Genomic DNA, 9812 nt, shown 5'->3' with positions numbered 1-9812 from the left:
TCACACAGTATATTTTAATGTCAAGTCATTATTTAAATATACATGTATATACTTCGAGCAACGCAGTCTTAACGGAATTAACAGAACCAAAGATGTATTAATATGTTTGACAAAAACGACAAGCACTATTACATACAATAATGATAACTCGTTTGTATTGTGACTGCATTTTAATCTAACGGCGTGTACCTGTACATGCTGTTCATTTTCATACACGTATTTTATAAAGCTATTTAAGCATGATTGACGGTATTTTTGAAAACAACAAAACACAAAAACAATAGTAAAACAACAAGAACAAACACCAACCATTGCTACCGAAAATAAAAATAAAAAATAAATTCCTTCAGAAAACCGCAAACCACCCAAGATATGATTTACCTGTTTACTTTAATTTGCATTGACGATGTTTATGTACATGCATGTCGATGCAATACTTGTTTGAATGTCCGCGGCGTTGATCAAAAAGTGAATGTATAGAGCTCTCTGGCAACCCGACAATTACCAATAGACCGTTTTAATTTTACCTCTCGATGTGCGTACATGTATATTGATTCCTAGAAAGATATTTTCGAGAACAGCGTATTATTGCTATTTCCATAAAATGTATACTTTCCTAACAAACAAAAACTCCTTAAATGTTTACATTGGCCATATTTTAAGATGATTTAACACAGACAGTAGCGCTAAGCTTTTGTAAAGTAAAACATACATATCGACGATATTTTATTTACATATAGACACGGTAGTATTAAAACAATGGACGTTGTGACTTTTCACACTTAAAGCAATAATGTATATTGGAATAGAAAGAACAAAAAAATCAAATGGCATAGAGGATATTTTTAATTGTCAGTGTTTACAAGATCGTTTGTTATTTCACGAGTGATCATAGAAAATATTTTTTCATGAGTGGCGCAGCCACGAGTGAAAATATTATTTTTCTATGATCACGAGTGAAATAACAAACGATCTTAGTCTTACACTAACATAAACAAATTTTTATTGTTTCTTGTATGCCCTTTTTCAAAAAATAATTAACGGCTGTTTCCCTTTCGATGAAAAGTTACCCTTTCTCGGAGTTTCTCCCGTGACGTGCCTCAAAATATTTCAAAATACAAAATGACGTCATTAGTTTGACGAAATGACGTCATAATACCACCGAAATTCTCCAGTTAAACTCTTTTACAATGTAAATAAACGGTGAAAAGGCATAAAATAAAAAGAAAATTTGTTGGATTCGGTGGAATGTCGATTTTAATTCACTCATGATCATAGAAAATATACATTCAATTATTTATGAAAATCATAAAATAGAAAAGGGTCCCGAAAAGTTGTTCTTTACACCGGTGAAAAGAACAATTTGTTTATTTTCACTGCTGTTATTTCACTGCAGAAATGTCATATTTTATCATTAGGTATAAAAGAAATAACACATTTTTAAATAAACGGTATAAGTGGGACTGGAACCTGCGTTTACCTGTGTATTTGAATAAGAAAACAAAAACATCAAAAAATTTAAATAAAACATCAACAACAACAAAACATAAGCCTCTAGCTAGCTCCAGTTTTCGTACAAAGTAGTTACCAAATAAACGTATCTTGGTATTGCGTGGCACCAATGCTCAAAATGGTTAGGTGTTACAGTTTAATGTGCTAATGACTAAAATATTGACTTTTACATTCTGTACTTCATTGAGCATTTTATATATAATAAATACTTAAAAATACATGAATGGTGCATGCCTTTGGCAGGTGCATGTTAAAATCTTTTTACAATTTAAAGTTTCATAAGTTTACATTAGTCCCGCCCCCCCCCCCATATTTTTCACGAAAAAAAATAATTTCCAAACTTCATCTTAAGAAATTCGTTTGAGATTAAAACGGGATAACGGTTTTCCTTCGGGCTGAATACCAGCTTTGATCTAAGTTTCTTCAATTTTCAATTTTTTAAGTCTCAAAATAGGTGGAAGCGATTACATAACCAGTTATGAAGGCCCTCGTTACGATTCAATTACCCTGAAAAGTGCGGCATACATTCACTACATTACGACAAAGGTCGCTGTTTCGCGACAAGTTTTAAATTAAATCTTCAAATGAAAATCTTTACACCATGTACACCATTATTGGTATTATTACAAACAAAAAAGTAACAAGTGTTGATACTGAACACGCCATATATACATGTGCTAATTTTTACTTATATGTTCACATATATGTGTACATCTAACACGTATAGGTGACATAAAGACGTGTTCATCGATAAAGCTGTAGAATTGATTTCAGTCGATCTAAGGAGTCTTCGTACAGTTCATCAACCTACAAAGAAAATACACAGAACAAATGTCGGATCAACCATAGCAACAACAAATCAATCAGCATCCACCAAAAAATCGTGGTTCAACATATGTGATGTCAGTTTCGATTTCAGCCATTCATTTAGATACATTAGCACATCTATATGAACTGTTACGAATTCTCAAATTTCTTATAATGAACAGTTGAGAAGGAACCTGACCTTCGCCAGCTTATTAATCAGAATCGAATCGGCGCCCATCTAAACCCACCCACCACTGATCTTAAAGGGAAACTATTCGAGAAAATAAATATCTTCTAACTTTATGCCAGTAGCGTCCCTTGTTTACACCGAAAGTTACGTTCAACATTGCATTACATATCAATTTAACTAAAAGTCGGCAAGTCAAAAGAACATAACTTTAAATTGTGTTATAAAAATAACAATTACAAATTTGATCAGTATTTTCCCATGGTGGTTGTTTCTCATTACCTTACGACCATATCTGTAGAACTGTATTGTTGGTAAGAAGTCTACTCCACAAAAAGGTGCGGTGTCCTTCAAAGAAGAAAGAATTATATTTTTAAAATAGATAGAAAGTTCAAAAGTGAATAATACTAGAACATGAAAGAAGAGTGTTATGCAATTTAGTATCATTTTTTATTGTACATTGTTGGGATTTTCCAATACGCAGAATTGTTTTGCCATCATAAATTGTATTGAAGAACACACAATTTGATTCTTAGTACGATTATCAGTTAATTTAGTTATGCAATTTTACTATCTTTGTTTATGTGATGAATGCTTTGGTTTAAGAATGACGACTACACTATTTTATAATCGTGTATACACACTTTAAATGACCATTAGCTTCGAAGATCGTGGTCAGCATTCACCTAAGCTCTTTTGGGTTTTCTCGCCTCAAATACTACTTTAAAGGACTACGGGTACTCTTCAGTAGACTATAATGTACCACGGGGACGGAAAATACGCTTTAAGGCAGCCGGCAATACCGGTACTACGGGATACTGTTTAGTATATTTTCCGTGCGCCGGGTACTTTGTAGTATACTTTAGGGTACTCGGGGTACTTAAACCTGAGTACCTGAGCCGAAAATGACCAATCAAGCTTCAAATACCTGGTTGTCATCGACGTCAACCTGTAAGAAAACTACTTCTGCGAATTCCGTCTGATATATGACGTCAGTCAGCTTTCGGCGGACTTCGGTATTCTTCGTGCACCAATCAGCTGTGAAATCCACTGCCACGAGTCTGTCGCCCGCGTCTTGCAGTTCTTGTTCGAATTCTTTCTGCAATTGTGATGAAACATTATTGCTTAAAGCCGGGTATATATTTACCTGGTGGTGGGGCATGCGTAACATGGAGCTTACTGGGTTTAGGTGAGGTAAGTTGGAACGTACTTCCAAGATGGTGTAGATTTTTAATGAATACGCCCATTAGGATTTACAGTGTCGGCGCTTCCCTCGGTTTCAAGGTCGTAGACAACGGGATAAAAAGTTATTTAAGGAAAACCGCATGTGCACAGTATAATATAACTGAGATAGCGATTACTTTATTTTTCCGGCGACGTTTAATGACTGATAACTAATTTTTTGCCAACCCCCCCCCCCCCATTTAGGAACTTACTTCCTTTAAAGTACATTTTTGGACCTGATTTCCAACTGACAAAAAAAGGAGGGCATGCGTATACGGGAGCTTACCGGTTTAAGTGAGCTAAGTTGGAACTTACTTCCAAAATGGCGTCGTTTTTATGTTTTTCGTGTAGGAGTAGCGGATATTTTCACCCGGTAAGCCACTTTATATTAAGATTTTGTTTAATGATTACGCCCTTTTGGCTCTACGGTGTTTGCGCTCCCCACGTTTTTTTTTGTTTCAAGATCGTGGACGTCGGTATTTAAAAAGTTATTGATAGAAAACCGTCCACAAAGCAGTTGTCTACTTACGTTACGTTCGATATATTGGATGTACACACATCATTTTCTCTTATAAAACACAGTATTGACGCACGTGCACAATAAATATAACTAAAATCACAATTATTTGAATTTCCCGACGACGTTTCATCTCTTGTTTTAAATTTATTGCCACCTACTTTTGTCAGATTCATATTTTAGAGAACGATAGATGTATATTTGTGTCAAGCATGTCAACATACAGTTTTAAATTTTGACATATATCGTAGATTTTGAAATATCATAAATCGACTTAGCAATCGTATTTGGTCGTTTTTAAAACTTATAAAGAAAAGCTTCGTAAGTTTACGTTGCGAGGAATCATACATTTAGCAATAACACATGAGCTTCAAATTCATCGAATAGTAATCGCATCGTTTTAATTAAAAAAATATATATATGTGAACACGTATTTTTTAACCAAAATGTGAATGACCTATCATTGCAGTGACAGTTTAATGTGTTAAACTGTTGTTTTTTTACAATAAAAGCATCGCTTTACGTTTCTAAATATAGAATTCCACTCAATAAAACATATACGTATAAAATATAACATATGCATGTATGATTATACAATGTACTTAATAAATCGTATTTTAGGAAAATTTGAGGATGTTGCCATAAAATGTACTTTAAGCTGTCAGAATGAAAAGTTCATTGCCTTTAAAAGTCATTTTTCTTGTACTTATGTCTTTATCCACTGAATCGTCTATTGTTTTGTGTGTTTTCTTAACAAAATAAACGAAATTTGTGGTTTAAGCGACGCCTTTTCCGAGAAAATAATAAAATGACAAGCGTTGTGCGAAAATTGGCTTTATGCCATTTGCAGCGACCGAAGCTGCATACCAGTCTTCTGATGAGCTCAGACTGTTCAGGAGCTACCCTGTCTGCTTATGATACCAGAATACCTTGCCGGACTTAATTTCGGACAGGCTAGCCCCTTACCAGGACCGGCAAGCCCCATACCAAGATTGGCTAGCCCCTTACCAAGACAGGCCAGCCCCTTACCAGGACAGGCTAGCCCCTTACAAAGACAGGCTAGCCCCTTACCAGGACAGGCTAGCCCCTTACCAGACTGTGCGATTGAGCAGGCTGGTCCTGAGCTACTTTGGCGCATTTGGTTTAAAACCCATTTTCGCATGACGCGACTTAAATTCTTCCTTACAATAGAACTTAATTGTAGTATGTTCCTTCATTTCTCCTTATATACCGCTTTGCTATTCTTAGTTTTCTTAAGACATATCTTTGCCAATAAAAAGGTAACTGGGTATAGTGAGATCGATGTATCGACCTATATATTTTCTATATGATGTATGATGTCGGAAGTTTATTTTAAAAGATAAAATAAATGGTCTACTGATAATTATTATGCCACCTGCAGAATCGGCTATGAAAAATATGTATTACCATAAATAGAAATTAATTATGTATTTACTTTAAAGGTATGTGAGCTTGATTTATTGATTTTGAATTGATGTACGAATGGTCTCAATAAATACTCTTTCGTGGCAGTAATGTAAACTTTATTAATTTTTGTCTGGATCATCTCTTAATATAAACGAATTAAAACTGCACATGCACCATCAGCACAAAAGTTAAGCGTTCATTATTTGATTGACCAAAGCCCTGTTTACAAAGACAGACGAAAGATAAGCAGAGAGGGGTCATTAATCATATCAGTTTGTATTTGTGTGACAAAATATCTGTTGAATTGTATAAACAGAACATTTGTATTTTAAAGTTCATTTTTTAAATTTATTAGTTATGCACTCAATAGATAAAGGTTGCGTGACTATAAAGAATAAATTTTATGTCAAACATGTTCAATTGGTAATGAAAGTGTCTGAAAAGCATATAAACTTATCACGTTGAAGACTTCCCTCAACGCACATTATGCTGCGTCTGCCTAAATGTTCTTTGCGAACCGAAAAGCTTTTAACCCATGTATGCCTAGTGGACTATCCCATCCTTCTAAATTGGATCAATTTATTTCCAAAATTAGGGATGTCTAGTATATTTATTTCTATATTAAGGATATTTCTTACAGAAATCCCTTTAAGCAAACAGCGCAGACCCTGATGAGACGCCGAATCATGCGGCGTCTCATCTGGGTCTACGCTGTTTGCCAAGGCCTTTTTTCTAGACGCTAGGCATAAATGGGTTATTGTTCCAGTAAGGGATACACACTGGTATTATTGTTCTCTGTTCAGTTTTACACTTAGTTTTTTATATAATCGCTAAGTTGCACGACTCATATTTAAAAAACCGCACTCAAGATAAATGCTCTGAATGTTTTTAATGTTTAAAAAATACAATTGTTTGACAATGTGTTCGAATAAAACTCCACCTTAGCTTTATTTAAAAAAAAATATTTACCTTTGTACAAATCCGTTTCATTTCCAGTTAAACTTCTTGTTGATATTAGTTCATACGATTACAAATCGCCTTTGTCCGAATCAGCAGTTTTGAAATATATTACTCGTAGTACCATATACCCTATTTATACAAACTTAACCACTCTTGTACGCGCTATATATCCCAATATATCTAATAACCCTATAAACCTATTGGAAAATCAGTTGACAATCGATCGATCCGTTTGTTCATTTACGTTCATTGTTGAAATGCTATATCAAGTCTGTTTGTGTTTAATTTGTTGCACTTGTGTTATGAAGGACTGTAACAGTAGACGAAATAAAAGCGATTTTGCGTTTCACTAATGTTCAATATCAGTTATTTTTAATAATGTATGTATAATCGTGCGCACCAATTTACGGCTAAATATATAACTATTCGAAGAATCCGATGTTTATTATACTCATGATTGTGTTCGTATATGTCGCAACTTACGAACACAAACTCCAAATACCTTCTTGACATTTACTATATTCGTAATCTGAAGTCTACTCAATTTTTTGTATACGTGATGCTAATACATTTGCTCATTGTAATCATCGTATTTAAATGAAAATTAGATTAGAATATTATGTTTATAGATTTCTCGAATTTATTTGACTTCTCAGTTAGACTTCAGCCTCGTTATAGGAAAACTGTGCTTAACCCTTTCAGCGCTGGAACCGGATTTTGAAGGCCTTTACAAAAAGTTTGGATCCAGATGAGACGCCACAGAACGTGGTGTCTCATCAGGATCCAAACTGTTTGCTAATCTGATAGTATTCTTTGAAAAAAAAAAGAAAAGAAAATGCTTATTTTATAAATTCAGCAGACGATATTTTAGCAGACGACAAATTTCCCAGCATGCAAAGGGTTAATGCACGTGCGTCCTCACAGGCTAATCAGTGTTGAGACTTTCCGACAAAACTTGATTATGTGGTTTAAGAGACTACTTCTAAACAAAAAAATCAGTAAACTGAACTGAAAGTATAAGCCCAGTTTTACTCAGCACGGGGCTAAAATAATTGACAAGTGATGTAGTGTGATACAAGGGACATGCAAATGAAGTTGCTTTATTTTGCTATGTTTCTATTGCTGCAGACGTTATCCTGAAAATCTTTTTGTGTAAATATTGATTGGTTTTAGGAAAGCGACGTAGTGACTGTCGATGCTATATTTGCTGAATAGTGATTGTCTCTGAATTAGCTTTTTTGATTTGATTATGATAGTTTATATTGTATCACATGTCGCATAAAAGTTAAAGGACACAGACATTCATCCAAATTAAGAGAAATCTTAACAGACAAAAGGGTGCATTAAAATAAATTAGTTTCAGAAAAAAAGATCGAAGCAAGAGAACAGATAAGTAAAAATACCATATATTAATATTGCAGATCAGTTAAATCTGTCCCTGTTGAGACTTCTATAAGCTGTTGCAAATGATTTATTTAAACGAATAAAGCAAGTAGTTGACTAGAGATTTCTAGTAAATTTGGCAAAGAATATTCACTGAAACAGAAGTATGCGTGCTCGTGTATTCCCTAAGGCTATTCATCGAAAATGCATGTATGTATACATGTACATGTATATACACTTTTTCTTCAAATTTGGACCTTATTTTCCTTAATAGGGGGTCTATTTTATAAATATTTCCAAGTAATGAGAGTGCCATAATTAGGATGTTCGAATATCGACTCATACAATTTACAATGTTCGAGTATATAAATGTATAATAACTACGGTTATTAAATTTAAAATATAACACAACTATAATTTATCGGTTGCATTTTTTTATTTCACCTGAATGCATTATTTTGTAAACATAATAAATGATAACAATAAAAATATAAGGCAAGTTACACACAATAGATACAGCCAAAGACTTGCCAATATAAAATGAGCGTAGCTTAACACGTATTTGTTTTGAGACATTATTGTACATGCACATATACGTTGAAATGGAGGGAAAAAACACAATACAAATATTTTCGAGATGCTTGCCTATCCATTTGAAATCGCTCTTGTGACCAGCGCAAGACGAATACCCCATAAAAACAGAGGTTTATTATTAAATGTATAAAAACTGAGTTCAATATTTACTTCATGTAAATTTCACTTAGCCTTCGTTGTCTAGGTGACGAATACTAGCACCAAAGCAATAATTGAGCATTGATTTAATTTAAATCTTATCCGGATAGAACAAACCGATTTTTTTTCTTTGAATCCGTCCAAAAGACATGTAATGATTACATAGCAATGGCATGTGATGAATAAACAACTGATAAATACATGACAAACAAATTACAACCGGACCTAACATGTATAGAATCGGTATCACTCTGGTAGATTGGTACTCCACCCATATTCACACGTCAGTCACACACACACACACACAAACGCACATATACAGGAACCTACGCATGCATGCACACAAACATACAATTACTGTTTTTGTAGATAATTAATAAATAAAAATAAATATTAATCCTTAGTTACTATAATTTATAAGCATTCAACCTCCAACTGGGTGTATTTACGTCGTTGCTTTTCGAAAAAAGATGACCTAAGGCTCAAATAAGAGCCCAAAGGACGAAATTGATCTTAACAGGTTTTGATGAAAAAAACATTCCCCTGCCCCCGTTTGCAAAAAAAATGTTTTTCAAGTGGCTGGAACTATTTTTAAAGTTGGCAAAGATATCATATGCACGAAATTCTGTGCAAGTTTTGAAGATTGGGCAAATCATTTGACTTCTAGAATGTTCAAAAGGTTTCATTACAGCGATATTCGGAATTTCCCATCCCCTACCTTATTGCAGTCGTGTATTCACGATACGAAGCCGTTACTAAACTCGGCGAAACATGTTTTCATGTTTGTCTGGGTGCCACACGTAACATGGTATAATAGTCGGAGTGACTCGAGGGACACAACGTGTTCAATAATATCTACTGATAAATAAACCGAACTTATGAAATGGTAGATTGAATCTTTTAATTTCATAATCAATTGCAAGTTAAAGGTCAATGCGACAGTGTGGAACTACCAAGTAACATTTAACAACATGTCATAACTCAATGAAACATAATCATTTTTGCAAGTAGAATACTTATGTTAATAAAAAATACTGTACAATAAATAAGAAACGCAACCAT

At 34.0% G+C, this 9812-nt stretch overlaps 1 protein-coding gene across 1 annotated transcript; it reads right to left on the bottom strand.

The window, feature by feature from the left end:
- LOC127862782 (thioredoxin-like) lies at positions 1-6846 on the bottom strand. Its single transcript, XM_052402056.1, has 4 exons — positions 6645-6846; positions 3435-3605; positions 2789-2854; positions 1-2319 (listed from the first exon to the last, which is right to left on the bottom strand). Exons 1-4 carry the CDS (start codon positions 6663-6665, stop codon positions 2257-2259), a joined length of 321 nt encoding a protein of 106 aa, XP_052258016.1. The 5' UTR covers positions 6666-6846; the 3' UTR covers positions 1-2256.
- Positions 6847-9812: the final 2966 nt, after the last annotated feature.

The sequence above is a fragment of the Dreissena polymorpha genome, chromosome 16 (genome assembly GCF_020536995.1).
Source record: "Dreissena polymorpha isolate Duluth1 chromosome 16, UMN_Dpol_1.0, whole genome shotgun sequence".
NCBI lineage: Eukaryota > Metazoa > Mollusca > Bivalvia > Myida > Dreissenidae > Dreissena > Dreissena polymorpha.
Note: the sequence above shows the minus strand (reverse complement) of the source record. Positions and strands in the feature narration are given on the sequence as shown.

Bases quoted from the DNA above. Each gene is read 5' to 3' on its own strand.
- LOC127862782 (XM_052402056.1), bottom strand. From the start codon at position 6,665: ATGAAACGGATTTGTACAAAG. The intron at 2,855-3,434 runs GTATTTGAAGCT...TCTTCTTTGAAG, and splicing joins TTGACGTCGATGACAACCAG to GACACCGCACCTTTTTGTGG. The intron at 2,320-2,788 runs GTAATGAGAAAC...TTTTCTTTGTAG, and splicing joins TCTACAGATATGGTCGTAAG to GTTGATGAACTGTACGAAGA.